Source organism: Prunus mume, linkage group LG5 (genome assembly GCF_029339155.1).
Source record: "Prunus mume cultivar Tortuosa linkage group LG5, ASM2933915v1, whole genome shotgun sequence".
NCBI lineage: Eukaryota > Viridiplantae > Streptophyta > Magnoliopsida > Rosales > Rosaceae > Prunus > Prunus mume.
The window spans coordinates 18,455,386-18,478,391 of NC_142702.1; the positions used below are offsets into that span (position 1 = coordinate 18,455,386).

General features: G+C 35.4%; 3 protein-coding genes across 3 annotated transcripts; 1 reads left to right on the forward strand and 2 right to left on the reverse strand.

Annotated features, from left to right (window-relative positions):
- The first annotated feature begins 1,796 nt into the window (after positions 1–1,796).
- Positions 1,797–3,400, forward strand: LOC103331686 (Matrixin family protein). The gene has a single exon (XM_008234333.3). It carries the CDS (start codon positions 1,978–1,980, stop codon positions 2,788–2,790), a length of 813 nt encoding a protein of 270 aa, XP_008232555.2. The 5' UTR covers positions 1,797–1,977; the 3' UTR covers positions 2,791–3,400.
- Positions 3,401–8,056: 4,656 nt separating this feature from the next.
- On the reverse strand, positions 8,057–9,510 carry LOC103331688 (zinc ion-binding protein). The gene is made up of 2 exons (XM_008234334.2): positions 9,225–9,510; positions 8,057–8,612 (listed from the first exon to the last, which is right to left on the reverse strand). The coding sequence occupies exons 1-2, from the start codon at positions 9,320–9,322 to the stop codon at positions 8,288–8,290; spliced, it is 423 nt and encodes a 140-aa protein (XP_008232556.1). The 5' UTR covers positions 9,323–9,510; the 3' UTR covers positions 8,057–8,287.
- Positions 9,511–18,526: 9,016 nt separating this feature from the next.
- On the reverse strand, positions 18,527–22,340 carry LOC103331689 (Plastid-lipid associated protein PAP / fibrillin family protein). The gene is made up of 4 exons (XM_008234335.3): positions 21,781–22,340; positions 21,580–21,645; positions 20,081–20,231; positions 18,527–19,071 (listed from the first exon to the last, which is right to left on the reverse strand). The coding sequence occupies exons 1-3, from the start codon at positions 22,233–22,235 to the stop codon at positions 20,132–20,134; spliced, it is 621 nt and encodes a 206-aa protein (XP_008232557.2). The 5' UTR covers positions 22,236–22,340; the 3' UTR covers positions 18,527–19,071; positions 20,081–20,131.
- Positions 22,341–23,006: the final 666 nt, after the last annotated feature.

The window sequence follows — 23,006 nt, forward strand, 5'->3', positions numbered from 1 at the left end:
AGCTGGCAATTGTTGGGTTGGGGGCCCAGATTTATTTCCCAAGGAGCTTGGTCTTGTTTGGTTCTCCAATTTGAGGCCTACCAGAAATCACATCACATAAGTATTGTACACCATCGTCACTGTCACATCACATAAGGACCTTGATCTTGTCTCTTATGTAATTTTTGAACATTGTAGTCTTTAATTTTTACTGACATTGTTTGTATAGGGACCCGCGCAGGAAGAGGGTAGACTATCTGTTAGTCCTATGAGCAAGCCCTCATGTGTTAGAGATGTTTGCGTAATCCTCACGGCTTTCTCTTGTCGGTTGTAATTTGGTTTCTCAATAATGTACATCACATTTTTTCAACCACAAAAAAAAACACTTCCATCGGGACTTTACTTTGAAAAAATAATCCATTAATCAAACTTAGCTGGAGCTGTTAGCCTATAGGGCACATGAAGGAAGTTAGACAGATATGGGTCATACATGTTTACCTGAATATTTTGTTGATGAAAATATAAGCCCAACAGAAACAAGTCGAGCCCAGATTTGCTTACTACCTGGAAATTCATACTCCACTATTACTAATTAATTTTAAATTAAATGTTCACATTCTAATATTTTCTTTTAATACAAACAATAGTCTAAACTACAAGAAAATAAGAGAGTTTCTCACACACATTATCAATGTGTTATGGAGGGTCAAACTAGTGAGACCACTGATCTGCAAATCAAGACCCTTTCCACTAAGTTAGACCACATTGACATTCACATTTGAACTTATTCACTCGAAAGTTGGCTCGAATGCCATTGATGAGTTAGATCTTGATGGTCAGATACCTTTGATAAATTTTCCTCCATTGCCAGACTTGTAAAAGCTTCCTGTAGTTTGGGATTGTTTTTCCTTTTTCTGGTGAACAAGTTAAGACAGCCAAACATAAAATTGATAATAAAACGGAAGCACACATATTATTAATTCCATGACTAACTGGTCCATGGTTGTTATATTGGTTGGCCTATCAATTGCTGTTCTGTAAAGGGAAATAATTTCCAGCAGGAACAGCATAGACTAACTACCAGCAGTTGGAAATTTGAGGTTGCAAAAAGTTACTGTATACCAAGACAGTTTTCTGTTACAAAATTTGGTTTGGTAGTGTCAAGTACTTCGTTGACAAGTTATATATGAACTAACAAACTGAGAACAAGCTAGCTAGACACAAACTTGGGCCTCAATAGAAAGTAGTCAGGAAGCAACACTCTGGTTGTGTCGTGGCCTAACATGGTTGTTGTTTGTGACTTTCCAAACAAGAAAGTATGAAACTGTTTCAAATCAAATGCTTTCTCAGAGTTTGACTGATTGAGTCATCCACACGCCTAAAAAAATTATCACAATCCTAACGACCACGAGTGCAAATTTCAGACGTTTGAGTTAGCTAGCTACCTTTTTATCCTTACCATACATGCACCAAACTTGGATTTGAAAGCTAATGATTTCCCTAACTTCTAAGTGGGTTTCCACCCGATTTTAACTATTTGTCAAGAAATGTTAATTACAGGTCTTATAAATGGGTTTCCAAACTTATGAGAGATGCGATTAGTAATGTTATCAGAACATATAACTCTGTCGTCTCGATTAAAAATACGAAAAAGAAAATTTGTCAAAAATAAATTTTTAAGACAAATGATCATAAGGAACATTTAATATTGGTGAATTCACTCCTTGAAACCTTTAAACACAAGATTTGAAACTTCATTTTATAGTAGGATCACATATTCACATGATCATCACAATTATGTCATTGACTCATATATAATAGAAATGTTTCGCACATCATGATAAAAATGTTTCATTTGTAGTAACCCCACATCCTTAAACACAACACACCATTATAATTTCCCTATCATAAGATGTCTGCTATCTTATCTTCCATCTGTCCTTCTATATTAAAGCTTCCTTCCCTAACCTCGAAGCCCCTTTAACGGCTCTACCTGCCATGTCTCTGTTATTCAGTTATTCCCTCTCCCTCTCCCTTTTCTTCTTCTTCTTCTTCCTCAACCTCCATGCTCTGAGAGCCAGCCCCGACACCGGAATCTTATCATCAGAGCATACAAATCATCACTTCACGTTGCATGGCACACAACGTTACGTCTACTTTACAGGAAAACCTAGGTGGGTGCGTCCCATGATGCCCATGACACTCACCTACGCTTTCTCTCCTGACAACATGATCAACTCCTTGAGCTTGTCCGATATACGACAGGTGTTCAAACGGGCTTTTGCCAGATGGGCATCCGTGATTCCGGTGAGCTTCGCCGAGGCCGAGGACTATGGCTTCGCAGACATCAGAATAGGGTTTTATAGTGGTGATCATGGGGACGGAGAGCCGTTCGATGGGGTGCTTGGGATTTTAGCCCACTCGTTTTCACCGGAGAGCGGGCGGCTCCACCTCGACGCAGCGGAGACGTGGGCGGTGGACTTTGGGACGGAGAAGTCCCCGGTGGCCGTGGACTTGGAGTCGGTGGCCACGCATGAGATTGGTCATTTGCTAGGGTTAGGCCATAGTTTGGTGAAAGAGGCTATTATGTACCCGAATTTAAAGCCTAGGGATAGAAAGGTTGATTTGCAGCGTGATGATATTGAAGGAGTGCAAGCTCTGTACGGATCTAATCCAAATTATACGGTTGGAGATTTATCCGAGTCATACATTTCGACAAATTTGGCCGTTGATTTCAGAACTTCTAGACAATCAAAATGGGCCAATTTCATCCTGGCTTTGATCATAATCTGTTTGTGCATATGTAATTGATTAGCATCACAACTTTGTTTTCTTTTTTTTTTCTTTTTTTTTTTCTTCATATCTTTCAGTTTTTTTTTTTTGGGGGGGCCAGATCAGATCAGATCAGAGAGAATAATGGTCCTCTTTTGCATTAGCATAAAGGTTTGTTCTTTTTCTTTTTAGAAGGTTTTGAAGTTCACTAATGTCACATTTGAGCTTCCATATTTAAGTTTCAATATGGTAGTTCCTATAAAATTCTCGAGATAAACTAGGTATAACTTGGCTGAGCTCCAACCTAGCCCATATAGGCAAACTTGGGCCAGCACTATATGACATCAAATTTGGATCAAGTTGGGCTCCAGTTGGACCTGATCTCTAAAATATACCTTAAACTAATGTATTTTTTTGTCATTTGCTAGGGAGGGGAAGGGGAAGTATTATATTGGGTTGCCTCAAGATTGTCTCTTACGTAAATCGAACCCGGGTGCACACTTGAAGGAAAAGTGAGAGTTTGACCCACTTTTACATTGTGGTGCCACACCCATATGCTACCTTAAACCAATGTATACGAGATGCTAAATATGTAGATGGAAAAAAACTTTAATATAAGTTGTGATTAGTCATTATTATTGGGCGCACCAACCAGATCTCTATCGTTTTCCTACGTGGGAAATCAAGCCATAAAGTCAAATCGGAGTCTTAATCAAAAGGTATTCTTTAAACCAATATAAAGGAAAACATGGTGGCCAATGATGTGATTAATTTGTTTGGACCCATTGGACTATAGACGACAGCATTGATTACAACATATTATATATATATGTGTGTGTATACATATACCATGATGCAAGTGTTGAAGAAAAATGAATCTATAAAGAGAATTTCATTTGTCATTAAAGAAAAACAAACAAACAAACAAGAAGAAGATCTAGCAGGAAGATGTGGAGGCTGGCGGAGTAAAATAATATCTGTAGATTAGATACAAGAAAGAAAAACGAAAAATGTATTGGTGGGTGGTTGGGAGGTCGATGGCATTGGCCATTGGCAACTCATTTCGCTCCCTTTTCTCTCTCTCATTTTCTCAGATGGAAAGCAACTTTCATCTCAAAAGTCAGTGAGCGTGTGCCTGTTTATAAAATTGATATCTTGACCTACAAGCATATTTCAATTTTTAGTTATCCCCCACAGACAAAGAAGTTTGTAGCTCTAATGATTAAAGGTATTGCTTATACACAAGGTCTTTCGTTTTAATTTCTCCTTTTTTAATATCGCTGGTGTAAAAAGAATATATTATCTCAGACGTGCGGTTTGGTTTGTTTGCAAACAATCTTGAATATTCCTCATGAGGATTTTTTATTTATTTAGAAAAATTAAAAAAGAAATCTTTATTGCTCATGAATTTTAAATTTTTATTTTTTATATAATATAAGCGATAGTCTAAACTTCAAGGATATCGAGGTTTTTTTCACACACATTATCAATGTGTCATGGGAGTTCGAATATGAGACCACTGACCTACAAATCAAGACTCTTTTCCACTGGACTTACTAATTCTGAATCCTAGTAAATGTTTCGTCACAATTTCGTCTATTTGCATTAAAAAAGAATAGGAAAAAAAATAATCCATGTTTAGAATTTTCTTTAGGTAGCATGCGCATGCACTCTGATAAAATCAAGAAAAATTAATGCTTAAGTGCTTGACTAGTGGACATCTTTATACTAAAGAACCCATTATCAAGATCTTGTCTAGTGTACCTTATATTTAATAACCCTTATATCATCGTGATAATCATTTGTGTCCCTGCCAGAGTCATATATTATATATTTCACAAATCCAAGTGAAATTGACCAACATGTTTTATGATATAAAAAATGTGGTTTGTGAACTTGAGATCATCTCTCACAACCCAAGTAAATGTTTATATGTTTACCTATAATAATGGCGGTGAGAGATATACTAAATAATTGCTTAAAAGAGTCTTTACATGCCGATGTGGTCTAGCTCAATAAAAAATGACATTGGTTTACAGAGGTGAATTAAGACAGAAAATTTCGAATGCAAGAATAACTTCTCTTAATCATTTAAGCTACAAATTCTTTACGTGACAATAACAATACATCTTTAATTTGACTTGCTTTACACATAAGAGGACATTTCTGATGGTGATGATCACTTTCCCTCATCATCACAACATCGAGAAGTACTACTTAAAAACGCGAAAAGATTTCCAGTGGAGAGAGAGTTGACATTTCGATGTTAATTAATGAAACCTAAGTGGCTGATATAAAGCAACTCCATGTGTTCCAAGACTTTGATTACAAAATCCATTATTTCAGACCACAAATTAAGATTTGTTTTTGTCTAATTGAAGAGGTCAACTATCGTTAATTAGACGACACTGTTTTGTTTTGTGGATTTGAAATTCTTATTAATAAGATATATATATATATATATATATATATAGAGAGAGAGAGAGAGAGAGAGAGAGAGAGAGAGAGAGAATCAATCAACTAAATTCACTCTAAGAAGTTATATATACGTACGTGAATGAAGATATTCTTGGTTTTGTGATCAAGAAGATGACACCCAATTAATTTTCTCTGGATGTTAGCGTAGAGGAAATGCCCACATGCTTAGAAATTAGAATTTTGACATGTTAATTGCCCCAAATCATCACGCAAACCATCATATATTAACATCACCAAGAGAGAACAAAAAAATAAAATTATCCAAGATTAGTATTATTTTGTAGCCAAGAACTCTAATATGTTATTTGCAATAATACTTGTTAATCACGAGTGTATATTTGGATATATATGATTTCATATCATCGATAACTTTGATTAATAATAAAATAAGAAGTGCTTTCTTAAAATTTGAATATCAAACCGTCAAATTTTAGCTCAAATAGACATCAAATTTCTAACACATAGAAAAATGTTATTTTATCAAACTGTGAATACAGACCACTGATCAAATTAGTTCTTGTCGAGCTACGTAAGATTGCTAAATCCATTGAATTTGTAACAACTAGATTGAAAATCAAGGAAATTCAAGATAACCATAGAGAATCCGTTCCCATTAAGAGAAACAAATTAGTGACGATCTTTTATGAAAGAAGATATACATTGAAGATCGATAAGCATATATGCTTTCTACTAATCATTCTTTGTTACTAATTCGGTGCAGCTCAAAATAAGTAAGGGAATCAAATAGAACGAAGGATTGGGGTTGTACTGGAACGAACGAAAATAGCACTACTTTCATGTGCTTTGTTGCTAGAAACTGCAAATACAACTTACTGATGCAGCTTTGCTTGTAAGTGGGATAAGAGGAGGTTGAGGGTATGAAGGCGAAGCAAACCATGTGACCCATCTTAATGACAGTTTGGAAACAAAGGAAAGTGTGGACCAATGGAGGAAACGTCTCTTTGGTAAATCATGTATTATTTTTAGTTAGTTTCCTTCTTCATTTTTTTATTATACAAACGATACTTTAATTTAATCTAAACTATAGGAGGGGGAGTCGAATTCATATGCAGAATATGGAGCACATTCTCTCTAACCAACTTGGCTAAAGCCATGTTTCTAGGACTTCATTTTCTATTGAGTAATTGTATAGACATCAAAACAAAATATTAAACTTTTAAATTCCAATTGATGTTGTTTGGAGAGAGAGAGAGAGAGAGAGAGAGAGAGAGAGAGTAATATGATAGAGTTGGGCTCGTTTGGGAATTTTTTTTAAGAAGCACTTTTGTTTATAATCGCTTCTAGTAAAAGTGCTTTTATTATAAAAATGTTGAAATTTTCATATAAAAAATTCAAGTGCTTCATGGAAAAGCATCTTGAAGTGCTTTCTGAAGAAGCACATTATGTGCTTATCTAGAAAGCACGTTTATGACTTTGAAGCACTTCTAAGTTTTTCTGTCAAATGTTGTTAGAAATATTTTTAGCTGTTTCAAAAGAACTCTCAAACAGAGCGATGAATGTCTCTTACGAACAAATAATTTAAAGTAATTGTACAGAATTCAAATCAAAATATGTAAGTTTGAGTTCTTAGATGATGTTCCACCAAAAAACCAAAAAAAAAAAAAAAAAAAAAGAATTCTTAGATGATGCGACACTATTTTCTTTATTTCATTTCTAGTCTATTCTGTTAAATAATATATTCGGACTATTTGTTGACTGATATTTTGGGAAAGCTCTGATGACTTTTTGGTATGATTTGTGTGTAATTTATTGAGTGTTTGTAAGTCCAATCAACCAGAGAGAATAAAAATAATAAGAAATAATAATAAGAAATAAGAAGAAAATAGAATTGGATATGGCAGAAAAAGGATGGCTTCATTGTCAATTCAAGAGACCCCCAATGAGGAGGAGTTTTGTTGCTTTCTCATAAATGGCCAAAACACGTACAGTGGAAGAGACCTTATCAGCTTGTGTACTTTGGAGATATTTCAGAAACGAGCATGTGTAAGCAGAAGAAAAAATGATTAAGAATTCATGATTTAAATGAATGGCCTAGGAAGCAACAACATCCACTCAAATTTCACATCTCCAACCCTCAAATTCCAAGCACTCCCTCACAAACAAAAACAACAAAATAAAGAAAAATCTTGGGAGAAAACATATATATATATATATATATATATATTTCTTCCTTAGTTTTTTATATAGAAAATGTTAGAGATATCAACTTTAGATACTAACTATGATATCTCTCTAATAGGCGTGAAACCTATTGTATTAGTAGGCTCTACTTATTAGAGATAATATGTTGGTATTAAAGTATCTCTAGCATGACTCTTTTCATATTGGTGACAATAATGGAGAGGGCCTAGCTATCTATTAAAGGCCGTCCTTCAATGAATCTGTCAAAGTTAGCAGCTTTAGGTACTATGAATTCTTTGGTGAGAAGGCATTCAATTCCTCACTCATCACCACAGTCTTAACCAAGCAAAGAGGAGGGTGCAAGTAAGTTGTTTCTTTCCAACTCCCCCAAGAACCCCCTGCTGTGCCAGAGACAAACCCTACACTTTTACAAATCAAATACTCTACTCTCCTTGTACGTACAAATCAAATACTTCTTCCCTACGTAAAAATCCGTCGTCTACGACCTTTTTTTTTGTACATTTGGGTAATCAAATTGATAAGAAGAATCACAAATCTGTATTATTTTAATTAGCATCAACAATCCTACCTTAATTGATTAATTATCACATGACATTAAGCTTTTTTTTGTACTTCATGCAGGAAAAGCTTCTTGATTTGTAAATTAATTAGCTCATGACATTCATTGATCCCAACAAAGCTTACGTTATTTTATTTATAACTTAATTACTGAAAAACCACACCACAAATTAAGAAAACAAAACACTAGACCCCCCCATATGGAAAACAAGTTATATATATAATTAACATAATCTACTTCTATAAACACTTAAACCCTTTTAGTTTGACGAGGCTGCTGATCATCATGGCTAGCTGTTTTGATATCACACTCACACACACACAATCTTAAGCTGTCTTAACACATTACATCCTTGAGAAGCTTGTACCTTCGTGCAGTGGGTCTTGGTGACGGCACGCCGCTGTTCTTACTAGCCTTCTCCCCGCTGCCGCTGCCGCCACCGTCTTGATGATCACGGTGCTGTTGATGATCGTGTTGCTTGATCTTGTGGTCACCGGAATATTCGGACCGGCTCGAAGCGCCTCCGGTCTCAACTCCTCCCACCATGCTCGATTTCTTGGAAGAGCCACCGTGCCTTGCGGTGCTTCTCTCTTGATCACTTCGGCACCAATCGCACAGTTCAATTGGCTCCGCGTACTCGCTATAAAAGTTACTACAATACCTGCATATATTTGAATACATATATATTAAGTTTTGTTTCTTTCATTTATTCAACAAACAAACTGTCGTTCATGAGATTTGATTGCGAATGGTTTCACAAAGTAAATAATAAGCACAATTAATCAGGCACCAAAAAAAAAAAAAAAGTGTAACACAATTTCACATGGGTAGCATGCTTAATTAGTAAATGATTTATTTATTTTTAGTATCAGCATTAATTAGATTATGACATTATAAACATGTTTATATACATATAAATGTTGATGATGACATAGGATGGTTTTGCTATGGTACTATATATGATGAGCATCATATATGTGCATGGTATGGTACCAATAATAATATAGGTTGGTTGGGTGGGTGTTTTATGGAGATGGGTTTCTACCTATTCAGTTACCAGTAGCTATCACACATGAATCATGATGATCATGATGATGATGGTGATGATATAAAACATCATGATTTCTATTTATACACACCCACTGACTCACACATACATACATATCTATGCACAAGCTAGCTAGCATATATTATATATCCATATATATATATGTATGATGCATGGCATGTATATGATGATGATGATTATGGTGATGATGGTGAAAATCCATACGAGTGTTGAAAGCGGTTGCGGCATTTGTTGCAGCGGAAGAGCTTGTCAGGAAAACCCACGTCACCACACATGCAGCAGACAGTTTGAAGATCCACCATGGCTGATTTTTCTTGAAGCAATTCAAGAGCTACGAACCCTTTAATTAACACACAGAATATTTTCTCTGTATCAGGAACAAACCCAAGAACCCAAAAAACCAAACCCAAGCAGAGAGAAAAGATATACAGAGAGACTAAAAGGAGAGAGAGAGAAAGAGAGAAAGAGAGACTTAAATATAAAGAGAAGAGATGAGAACTAATGATTTTAAATCGGTGTGTAAATTCGATGTTTATACATGAAATAATTAATAATTATAAATATAAATACATATATTGGAGGATATATATACACAGGTAGACCACAGGTTGCTTGCAGTCGTTTTCAGTTAGGGCAGAGGGGAGAAGAATGGTGAACCTTAAAAAAGAGGTGGGAAAATGACACTTCTGCCCCGGGCTGAGCTTTGCCTTCTTCCCTACCTGTCATTTCTCTTTTGCATTTCAATGTCCATATCATAAATAAATAAATAAATAATTAATTAAATAGCATGTTCCATCCCAATAGCTATCACTACGCTCCTCTTTAATTGAGTGTGATATACGCACTTGGATTTATATATTTGTATGTGTATGAACTTTTTGCCCACATTTCAGATTTCATCGTACACTAGTAACAACTTTTTATATATATAGACAGTGTCACTATTTTTCTATTGATATTAATTACTTGCACTTTACATCTTGATGTGGTTGCTGTCTGCATTTTTTATATTGAAACAAATGGGGCAAGAACAACTTGTTGGCTGCCTTGAATATAGGCGCATGAAGCATTCCTTCATCAATACTCAAATGCACGATGGGAACTCATTGGGAATTTTAGGTAATAATTAAATTTAAATTTCATTACGAACAAGATACTCCACTTTAAATAGATTTATTATGAATAAAGAATATGTAATACGTCGTCATAATTATAACTCGACACTAAATATTCAAATGTAAATATTTGCGAGTCAATGTATTATATTATTTCTTATAGGAAAACGGTTTAAATCATATTGACACATTTAGATGCTTACATTCTAAGATTATATATATTTTATAGTGTATAATAAGACAATTCGTTCACTAGTTATGCGAGCCAGTGTCGAACCATCCCACCTCATCAAATTTTAGATTGATGAATTATTCTAAGTACCAACCAATAAAGCTTCATGCCATCAAACTAAACGTCAATGCTTACCTTTGCCTACCTCCAAAGTTGGATTTCTAATAGAATAATATATTTGCAAGTTGCAAAACAACTTAATGTTTTTACTAACAGAGATGAGGAATTCGAATTTGTAACATCTTTAAATATTGATAAGATTAGTGAGTGAGAAATTAACATACACGTAATGCATAATATTATGTTATTTTATTATTTTATCATATCTACAAGAAGCTTGCAGCTCAAGTGGTTAAAAACATTTACCCTTATAATCAAAGTTTTAAGTTCAATTCCCCCTCCTCTAATATTATCGGCCGTATCATTTTATCCTCTTTAAACAAATTTGGCTTATATTACCAAATTATTTTACCGAAGTGTGCATTAATTTCTAGATATTTCTAAAAGTTAGACCAAATCCTTGACCTTCTCACATTGTACAGTAAATCCAAAATGTGAAAGTCGGGAAAAACAAGTGGGGAGCAACTTCACGCGCTTTTGGAGAATCACGGTTGCAAGTTCCAAGCATTGCGGTGTGGTAAAAGGGTAAAAAGTAAATAGTATGGTCAACATTTTCTTGGGTAAATTAATAGTTTAGTCAACTTATAAAGGTAGGGGATATGGCCGTCAATAATATATTTGTACTGGATAGATTAGGAATATAAAGAATTCCACGTACAGTGCTGCTTTTGCTACCTTTAGACAAAGCCCACACCACTAAAAATAAAGTAAACCTGCGATTTGCTACAGTGCTTCGAGGGGTATAAATATACGAAACAGTACCGTGATCATGACGGTCCAACAAGGACTGAAAGCTAGCAAAGAGAGAGCGTAAGCAGATCAATCCAACGGCCAGAGATCGGTTTCAATGTGCAACTCATGTGCGATATTATAAAATTGTACCTCACCCCAAGTCGCTGATAAGCACAAAGTGGGCCCGGATTTCACTTTTGGTCTGCTTTTATTTCGAATTTATTTATTGGCATGCGAGTACCGGTTTCAGCCTCCAATTACTGGTGCCTGTTTGCCCTTTTCAGAAGAAAATGTAATTTTTTATGGGGATTCTTTTGTCACTTAATGTTTTCTTTTTTCATGTACTTTTATATTTTTAAAATACCCATTTATTCTTACTTATCCTCTTTTCAGAAATTAAAGTTTTTTTTTTTTTTTTTGGGGTGTGTGTGTGGAAAATATCTTCTCCACCACACCTCACATACTCTTTTCCCTATGTTGGGTAAGACATGAATGCATGGATGCGGATCAAGAAACTAGGGTTTGGTAATTTCAAATTATAGATCGAGGAAGTTGGCCAAATTAGACCCATTAGCTTGATTTTGTTTGGTTTTTTTGTATGTTGGGTGAGACATGACTGCATAGGAGCAGATAAAGAAACTAGGGTTTGGCATTTCAAACTGTAAATCGAAGAAGTTGGTTAATTAGACCGATTAGCTCAATTTTGTTCCCTTTTTTGTTTGTTTTAAAATTAATTAGTGTTAAACCGAATCAAACCGGCTATTTGTTTCTACGTGTATTGATGCTATTAAATGGGTTTTAACCTTATCATACTCTTCTCTCAACATCAAATCAACCCACCAATAACCCTAATTTCTTCATCTTCTTTCGCTTCTCTGTCTCTGCAGACCGTTGTATTTCTCTTTTCTCTCCATTTCTCTTTTAGTCGTTTGTAAATCATTTCTTATTTTCTCTCACATTGCAAATATCGCCGTAAATAGCAATCGTTGCCGTGATTTTGTGAAATGATTAAGATAATTAATTTAAATGTTAAGGGTGTTTTGATAATTAACATTTGTTCTACTTTTAAGCCACTTGCTTTCTCTCTCTTAGCATAGATCAAGAAATTTTGACGGTTTGATTAAAGGAATTTCTCCTTAATCGAGCTATTGGAGTTGCTTTCAATGACTAAACACCACCAAATTAAAGTTAAATAAATCCAAAATCGCATCTCAGATCCGCTCAGCCAACATTAATCTTGTGGACTAGCATTTCTTATGACATTTCTTCCTTTATTATTGTCCTAACACGCACGTTGATGGATAAATTAGTTACAAATCAATTAGAAAGGTCGGCAGAAGGAGCTAATCATCATCAACTGTCATAAAAAAACTTATAAAAAAAAACTCTAGCAGTGGGGCTGATGGATGGTGATGGTGAAGATCGTGAAGGAGGTGATAGGTGGGTTGGCAAAGCTACCTCCCCTAATCCCTTGTGGGGTTAGGAAATTTAATCTGATATTAATCTCTAAATTAAATCAACTATCACAAACAACGACACAAAACTAACTTAGCCATCATTCTTAACTAACTAGCCCATAATTATTCTTCAAAATATTTAGCTACTTTGTCATCACATCTAAAAGCAATCATCAAATCAATTATATGATGAGAAAATTAAACCTAATCTATATGATTAAATAATAATAATAATTATTATTATCACTATTATCAACAACAGCAAAAGATAATCAAGTGATGGAGTAACAGTATTGTACGAGGTAATCAGATGGTTGGGTGGGAGGGGACAAATGTAAACCAAAAGATTGAGTCGAGCAAACCGGCCACCACAATCGCAATCGAGAAAAAGGTATCCAGGCAGGCAAATGACGAATTCATTGGTTTCTATTGGTGAAGTAGAATGGATGGTGAAATGTGTACTTATGTATTAATGTTATACTTTAATTTCATCACATATGAATTTTAATACGTGAATTAATAACATTATGTACGATCACTCGTATATGGTATGTGTAAAGCTATCCTCCATTCCCCAGGTGGAGAGGGTGCCACGTCTCCTTTTGTATCAGCAGTTCTTAATCATCATGGATTAAATTCTTATGTTAGACACGTCGCATACATGCATGATTACTAGATGTGCATACTGCATGCATATGCTATATCAACGAATTCATAGATATGTGCATGCACATGCATGCATTCATGTTACCAGAGGGCAAGCTAGTGTTTTATCTCTGGGGACCAGGGCTATATATAAAAAGAAAAGAACATTTGTAAGAGTGTACCTATTTTGGGGTGTACTCAAAGTATGTATGAAACTAAAATGTGGTTATGCATATGCCAAGTAAGTTAAGTCATCATCAAATCATTGAAAGATGGATCGACCCAAGCCCAGCTGCTAGCCTCCCTGCATGTGGCAATTCAAGTCATCATGTTGCACAAAACGTTACTTCCACGGTTACATGATCCGAGCGAGCTAGAGTGATCATGGGAGTTATATACATCTAGCTAAAGTAGAGGAGATGCATGTTAGTCGGTATGATTACTTAATATTGTATGCAACATAAGAATACTAATTTTAAAACTTATTTATCGTTCGTGAAATTTGAACTGACGATAATTTTGAACAGAGACCAAATGCCACACTAGTATTTTCTAGTGATCTTATATGGTAATTTCGACATATCTTTTACATTGTCACACTACTCAATACCAATGCTTTTATATTGTCTGCATATTTTCAATTTTATCAAAATAGTCCCAGAGAGAGGTGGCAAAACAAAAGGGCAACGTCAACAACCACACTCAAGTGTTTCCCAAAAGAAGGACAATTTGGCAGCACCACTTTTAATTCCATTGCTGACGACCAGAGCCCATGAATCACATTAATTGGGACCGCCTAAGATTTGCACCACACTTTAAATTTCATACTTGGGCAATTCTACACTAGTCTGATTGTGCAGACATTCTTAAGTGCCCACATACAATCTCAACCGCCCACGTCTACATGATCTGCTCATGCATTCTAATGTTGAGATAAATTAGAGAAATTATTGTATGCCCGATTAACACTACACTATTCGAACACGTTTTATTATTATTTGAGTTTTTATTTTATTTTATTGAAATATGCATTTGAAAGATTCTTATGATCATTTAGTTTCTGCATTTGAAAAATCACTTGAATCCGAAACCTATTTAAAAAATTCTTATGACTGTCTTCAAATATGCAAGAGACAAACTTATGTATCATCATTGTGTACAACTTTTCTTTACGTCACGTGATGAGAAAAATAAAGAATCGAACATTTTTCTTCACATGTAAGTGGGGGTGATTAGGTTTTAATTGTCAATTTGAAATTTTTTACCATCCATCAAATTGATCATCTTAATTACTGAATTCCCATTTGAGAAAACTTTAGGCACCCCAAACCAAGAGCATGAGAAATTGCTCTACTTAGATATGGTGAATATGATTTTTCCGATCATGTGAGATTAGTGCTCAAGTCAATCACACAACACAAGAAAAAATAATCATAGTTTACGCCGAAAAAAAAAACATCATCTTGCTGGCAGGAAAAAAAAATCTTCATTTCATTGTTGGATTTAAAAATATGAATACTTTATGCATCCATCACTAGAATGAAAATGAAGTGAAAAGACATCACATAAGAAATCATAAGTGAAAATCCACTTAAAGAAGATCCGTTTTTGTTGACAATTTTCGACTTCTTTTATCCATACTTTATAATTGCTGTTGTGAGATTTGAAAGCTTCAACTCACTAATAAAATAAGGTTATAATTAGGTTAAATAGTCAAAAACCTCATTTTCAGAATGGCTCTTCCACTTTAAAGAATTTAAAAATAGAGATATACAGTCATGATTAGAATCGACACCTACCTAATATATCTATATAGTCCTTTTTTATTGGAAGATTCCTCAAATAATGGATATCTTGTGCGGTCTAATATGACTTTTACTTCAATAATTTGAATCGTCTATTTTTCAACTCTTCATTCATAAATCATCCAAACAAAAAATTATACACATTGAAAACCATTAAGACATCTAGTTGTTGTTATAGAAATAAAGTCTTATATCGGAAACTTGACAAAATAAAATATAACATATAATGAATGATTCCACTACTAATATTATTAAGGCCTTTTGTAATAAAATCTCACACCTATTGGGCTTTGTAGGTGGTTAAGTTGGGGACAATATCAGTATCATTAGTAGTGAACCGCTGACCCATCTCTTTAAAATTTAACATGGTATAAGAGTCTAGGTTTTCTTGTGACCTGTGCTTGCGTTATCCTTGCAATTGAAGTACTCTCCTCCACTCATCTTCAAGAAGGAGGGAGGGGGAGTGAAAAAGATATGTTTCTCTTTTTAATGAAGATATTGCCTCTTTTTTTACTCCGACAACCTCTTCTTTTTAAGGGGAGATGATGATTGAAGAGAAGTTGTGTGTGCGTGAATTAGCTAAAGTTGATATGGAAGAATTTGTTATCATATTCAGCCACCATTTTTTTGATCATTGCAGTTGCCTATAATCCTAGCCCGCCCTCGCCATCTACCTTGATGCCGTTGCCTCCGCCTACCTTGCCATTGCCAAAGCTACCACTTACCTTGCTATTGCTGCCGCTGCTGCCTACCTTGTTATTGCTGCCGTTGTCGCCTTCCTTACTATTACCGCCGCTGCCACCACCCCGCCATCCATTACCATGCCGAATGTTGATACCTTATATTTTTTTTCACTTACCTCTGGTTCTGACTTACCTACTGTCGTGGTCACGAGGTTTCTGTGTTCCACCTTACGTAATGCCTTGCTTTTATGTGTTATACCTTATCTATTGTTGTGCTCACGGAATTTCTATGTTCCGCCTTACCTACTACATGTTCACAAGGTTACTGTGTTTTGCCTTATCTATTCCCGTGCTCACATAGTTTGTGTTCTACCTTACCTAATGTCGTGTTAAGGTTTATATGTTATGCTTTTATGTGTTCTGCTATGTGCCATATTTGTTAGGGTTTGCTCTTGTGTTTATACTACGAACTTTGATTTGGTTTGTCAGTTGTTTCACTCCACACTTCTGTACAATTGTTCGATTAGTCAATGTTAAGTATGGGGTTCTATGACTCACTTGTCAAGTTGGGCATGCAAAACATCTTTGCCCTAGCTTGAGTGGAAATGTTGGTGAGTCCTTACTTAGTTAGGATTTTGGTTCCTTATTTAGTGAGAATGTTGATTACTTACCAATTATTATTTAGTATTATTGCAATATAGATTTATTTCTATTGTAGTTTGGATTTATTTTCTATTTTATTTAGGGTTATACTTCTTTATAAATACCTCAATATTGGAGAAGAATAAAGATGTGAGCATATTAGAGCATAATTGAATATTTGCTCTACTTTGTTTGACAGTTGTGAGCAATAAAATAAACGAATATTATGCTTTAAGAAAACACTAAAATGAGTGTTAAAGAATACACAGAGTTCCACATCGGAAACTTAACAAAATAGAAAGTCCTATATAATAAATGGTTCAACTCCTAATAACATTGAGACCTTTTGTATAAAACCTTACACCTGCTAAACATGTGGTTATGGTTAAGTTGGGGACAATATCGATGTTGCTAGTGGTAAACCAAGTCGTCCCTTTGAAATTTTAACATGGTATCAAAGCGGACCGGTTGACTAGGCCCGATTAAATCCAAATCAAACAAAAACCCCAAATTGAACTAAATTATTGTTTTTTTTTAAAAAAAAAGGGTGGGCGATGTGGAATTGATTGCAAGTGTAGCTCACTAAAAAGTGGTCCCACGTTAGGAGAAGTCTTGAAGAATTCATAGTCTTACATCGGAAACTTTACAAAATAGAAAGTCTTATATGTTGCTAGTGACGGGCCAAGGGTTCGTCCCTCTGAAATCTTAACAATGAGAACCATTAATTGAATTGTCAAATTTTTCAAATTCAAGGAGATGATATTTGAAGGCATACATGAAAGATAGAAGGTTTAAATTATCGAAATACAATGCAAGTAAGCTCACAAGAATGCCCTAATCAACATATTTGAAAGATCCATCAACTGAAATTTTATGTATATCAATCCCTTCTCTTAAGGGATCCCTTAAATAGACATATGCCTTGTGCGGTCCACTACGAATTTTATTTCAACAATCTGAACCGTCTATTTTTCAAGTCTTCATTTATAGATCAAAGTTAAGCTAACCATCCATTACAACCTCCTACATTTTCAAGAGTAACATGGTCCTTTGCAAATCCACCTCCAATTAGAATTTTCTTAAGCGTGCTACTTGGGTCGCCTCCTCGATACTAATATGAAAATTAACTAATAACTTTGGTAAATTTATGTATTTGGGATCTAATAATCCTTGTGAGGCCTGATACGCATTATAAGTCAATGATTCAACCAGTCTATTTTTTGGGTATTTTTTCAAAAAGTAGCTATGAAACCCCCACTTGTACCCGAATAATTTGACCACTAAATTAAATAGTTGTCATTTTAGTGTTTTCTTAAATGGTTTGTCTATTTCATTGGTCAAAATTAGAAGTCTTAATGGCTTCCAATCTAATGTTTTCCGGATAATCTTTGAATGAAGACGTAAAAAATAAAATCATTTGAATCATTAAAATACAATGTGAAGTTCACCTTAGAGCACTTCCACCCCTCCCCTTTTGTCATGGCAAAAAGGGGCCTAGGCTTCAAAAACAACCTCCACAAATGAAAAGTTACCATGGCAAGAAGTAGGCTCACAAAACTGGGCAAGCTCGAAGGCAAGACTTGCATAGGCAAGTTGATGTCATACATCAACGACTAATTTAAATACCAAAAAAATTATCAAAAAAATAAGAATTTTTTTTTCTATAAATATCTAGTCATGTTCTTCACTTCCCACACCAAATTCCATATAAATTTCTCTCCTCATATCTCATGTAAATAGTGGTTGCCCTTGATAATATGTGGAAATGCATCAAAAAATTGCTAAGACAGTCACCATTCAAGTGAATAGTATTTGCCCTTGCTTTACCTTTATTCTTTCTCATGGCACAATAGGGTGGAGGTCCTCTTACAAGAGTACAAGAGTAACCTTCAACTAACTAAAGTTATATACCCGTGAGCCACATTAAATGTGTTTCACAACCGACCCTAATCGCGGGGCTCACTAGATTTGGTTCAGTTCGGCCAGGGTACGGCCCAGATTTTGTGTACCACTTGTCGTGCAAGAATTCCCAACAACCAATCTATCCAGATGAAAAAGCACAAACAATACAGATAAATTTGGTATCAGAACTCATCTGTGTAAATCAAATTCACACTTCAGCAAAAACAGAAAAGGAAATTGTAAAGTTGGGGACTTTTATCCCATCTTTGTGCCCCTGATAGTCTTTTTCCTTTTTCTTTTTAATCAAGCTCTTATTAGGATACTTTGCCGCTAAATCTAAGCCAAAAAGATTCATCCACTTTGCTGTTGTGTTGTAAATCACAGCACCTTACCCAAGTACAATTTTGAAAAAGGAGAAATGGGAAATCATAGACAAGATTTGCTGAATCCCAAGCCACATAATATATATGTATATATGATTATAAATGAATGAGTGATGATCCAAAGCCATGGGAGACAAAATTTGCAGGCACGTCTATTAGTGCGTAATCATAGAATTGTGATTTCCTCCCCATATCCCTCATATCCCTTTTGCTCTTGCCTGCGATTGCATCATCACTGAAGTCTTCTCTTTATTTTATTGGGTGAGGAAGTGGCTTTTGAGGTGGGACTTTAAACAAGATTATCTCAGGCTCCACATTCAACAAGTCTCATCAGTCTGTTCATGGAAAATAGCAGATGCATTATATCAAAGACTTATGAATAAATCAAAGAGGAGGAAGGAGAGGGAAAATAATCTAATTAACACCATGAGTAAAATCCTAGACAATGTGTAGAGAATGCCGGTCTCGAACAAGCTATATGATTTTCAACCAACACCATGAGCAAAATGAAGTGAGAGATATTTAGGGACATTCCATTCTTTCCTTTTGCTATTTTTCGGATTGGAGGGACAGTTTGTTCTCTGTAAATTGTAATTTATACCATTTTTTACAGGATTAATAAAATATCCTATGATTGTGTTTCTCATCAATCAAATAAATGATAAATTAATGTCTTTGTATGAAGTTAAAAATACCCTTAATGAGGGAAAGGTGACCTAGTTGGATTTGACGATGTGCAAGTGCAACCATGAAAATGATTACAGGACTATTTGGTTCAATGGGTATCAAGGGATTTGATATTACTCAACTGATAAGATGGTTTATACAACATTTCGAGAACTAGAGTTGAATGACAGAATAAATTCATGTAGCCAACCTCAAGTAGTATGGGATAAATGTAAAACAAATAGCAGGTGGAAAGGTCTGGAATTCATCATTTTGACTTCTTGAAACAATTGTTTTCTTCAAAGTTCCAAATCTGTTGTGGTACTCGTGTCATCTCCAATCTTACTAGATAGTACGTAACTTTGGCTCTTCAGAAATTATGATCCCATAATTTTACAAAATATAGGCATGAGACAGGAAAATTCACAGAAAATGGAAAGGTTAACAGCCTATCCAGACTTATCAAAAATAGGGGAATTGACAGGATTGTGGATTGATGAAATATCATATGTAAATTTAACGGAAGTTACAGCATCATCTAGTTTTCTTAGGGATAACAAACCAAAGTTATGCAAACAGATCAGATCTGGAAAATTATGAGAAAGTAGTAACATTCAGATAAAGAACAACACTATTAGGGTTTAATCAAATAAATGGCTTTTGAATAAGTGAACTCACATTATGTCGCACCAATAGCAACAATGAAGTCAGTAGCAAACAACTTCTTCTTTATTCTTTCCAAGCATAGAGAGCACGGTCCACAACCAAATAGTCTCCTCTGATATCCTTCACAACTCGAATCTCATCATCAAGGTACACAGTGTCAAACCTATAATGTAACAGGTTAGACCAATGAGAAGGACATTAGTAGTGAAGCCTCAAAACTGTACATGTCAAGCTGTATTCCTGTAGATAATATTTCCTATCACAGGTGTTGCATTCCTGTCTTTCAAGGGTAAATAGAAGTTATAGAACTAAGGCAGACTGCAAAGTTTTCTCATTTCTAGTTTTGAAAGATAAACAACTAAAAAGTTGAATCAGCAGTTTTCTTGCAGGAGAAAGAGAAATGATGAATATTCTGGAAGAAACCAGGTGCACAAGACAATCAACAAGATATCACCTATTAGGGGAAGATATATTACTGCCTTGTGAGAGAAAATCAAGCCTGAACAATTATGAATAAAGTTATTTCCCTACAATCTATGGTCTTGAAAAAAAAACCCAAAGTTTAGCAACTCTCTGCCAGACAATAAGCTGAATTCCAAAATTAGTGATGCTACTTAATCCAACGACCTAAAGAAATTATTGATAATCCTTAACAAATAGGTATTTAAAATTGCTTCTACAAGCCAACATTTGATTTTGATATCAAGGAATAGGCCTGAAACAAATAGGGCAGGGCTCAAGTTAGTTTATATTCATCTGATATTTGAGGCTGGTTTCAAGCACATGGCACGCTCAGATAATAAGCAAGCTCACTTCCTACATAATAAACGAGATGGACAAGCATGCTCCTTTAGTAGTTAAATCCCAAATTACAAAGTAAGCCTCTCTTTTCAAAACAGTTCTATGCTGCACCTCAAAATCACCTCAAAATAATTAAAAATAGAGAAAATTAAAGAGGGCTCATTCCAAGCAAACCAAGAAACTTGTGAGAATTCAGTTCAGACATTGTCACAAAATTTAAAGGGAGTGCAGCTTTCATAAATAGAAATTTCACTGGGAGGTGAGCAGTGATGAGAATAACCTATTGTTGGCAGGAAGAATCCTAAAGATTTCCAATCATTGGCACTTGCAACTAAGTGATTATGTTCCCCCTTTATTGAGGAGTACTTGGGTTTAAATCATGGAAAGTGAGGGATAGAAAGGCAGAAAGTTATCCCACCTCTATGGACTATGGCCTGTCATTGCTATTTCCCATTTGTTTCAAAAGGGGAGAAAAATACCAGAATGCACTTATAATAAGTCCACTCTCATATAATTTAACAGAACAAAGCAAGGAAAACAAGCTAATAGCTAACATAAACAGAGACATTGAAGATGAAATTATAAAGGCATTGATAAACAGAGGCAAATTATCTATCTGTAAGTGAATTTTAACATTTCTAACTACACAAACAAAACCAGCAATCACTTGGGTATTTGTTAATATCACAAAATAAAGCAAAAGAACTCACCAACCCTGCCCAAACGGTGGCAATGGAATCTCCCAATTCTTCCCTCGTAGAACCGCACTTGTAAATCTAGCACAACCCAACATCACTAATTACAAAGCAACACCAAAACATAAAAATTAATACAGAGAAAAGAAAAATTCCCAAAGTTCCAATTTTTTAAATTATTTTTTGGTTCATACTATACGAAATACCAATGCATACTTAAAATTGACTCTCTGCTTTGAAGCGACGGCGATATCAGAGCGGACGAAGAAGACCCCATCTGGAGGAAAAGTGATGACATTGTTGAGAACCCTTTGCTCAACATCGATGACCTGCAAAACGTCGCCGGTTCGCGTGCCGAACAAGGAAGCGTTCTGGATGATGAAGAGCTGCTCCTTCTCCGTGGTCCAGAGCAGCCGCCACGTGGCCGACAGCGACCCGCCGGTGGTGATACTATCTTTTCCCAGAGCAGCCAAGTCGTCAATGGCGCTGACGATTGAGGTGAGCTTTGCGGGGTTGTTCTGTGTCTTGAGGCCTCGATCCTGATCGGAGATGAGGCTGAGGAGGTGCTGCTTGGCGAGCTGTGATTGGGCTGTCGTGGATGAGCAGGTGATCTTAGCGGGGCGGGGGGAGTGGGGGAAGGGGATGGTGCCGAATGGGAGACACGTGGCCATTTGAATTCGGGGTTTTTGTGAGAGAGGGAATGGTGTTGAAGTTTTGAGCTTTCGAGTTCATGGCTGGCACTGGTAGTTTTTGTCAACTGGATAATTGGCGGTTGAAACTTGAAAGGTTGGAGATAATTAGGAATTCTTATTTAAAAAATGACGAATTTATACAAGGGCTTCAAAACTCTAAGGAAAGCTAAAATCTTTTTAATTTTGTATGGTCCGGCCCAGATAGATTGCGAAATCTTCCATGGTCCAGTCTGAATGGAGTTGATGGATTAATACTGACAAGGCCGGCCCAGAAATTTTGTTTTGTTAATACAATCAATCTAATCTATGGGAGGACTCAAATTTGGGAGTAAAGAGGCGGGATCACTGCTATGGCCAACTGGCCAACTGACTAATTCATATATACGATCCGTAAATGAGTTTAGGAATCGTGATGTAGTAATGAGAATTCTTCAACTCAAGCACTTAACACAACTGAAGACACCCATTTGGACTACAAGAGAATAGGCATTGTTTCTTACAAATAGAGAAAGACGCACAACATAAATCAGTCTGACTTTACAAATTTGTATTATTTTGAGCATAATAGTATAGTAATCTACTCTAGGAGTAGTAATACTAGAAGCACCAAGTTTTTTTTCATGGTTTATCCACCAAATGATCTGTTAGAAATTTGAATATAAATGACTGAATTACAAATTAGTAGACTAACAAAAACTTGGTGAAAAACTTGATGCGTGTAGTGACAAATTCCTTACAAGTTGTATTAGT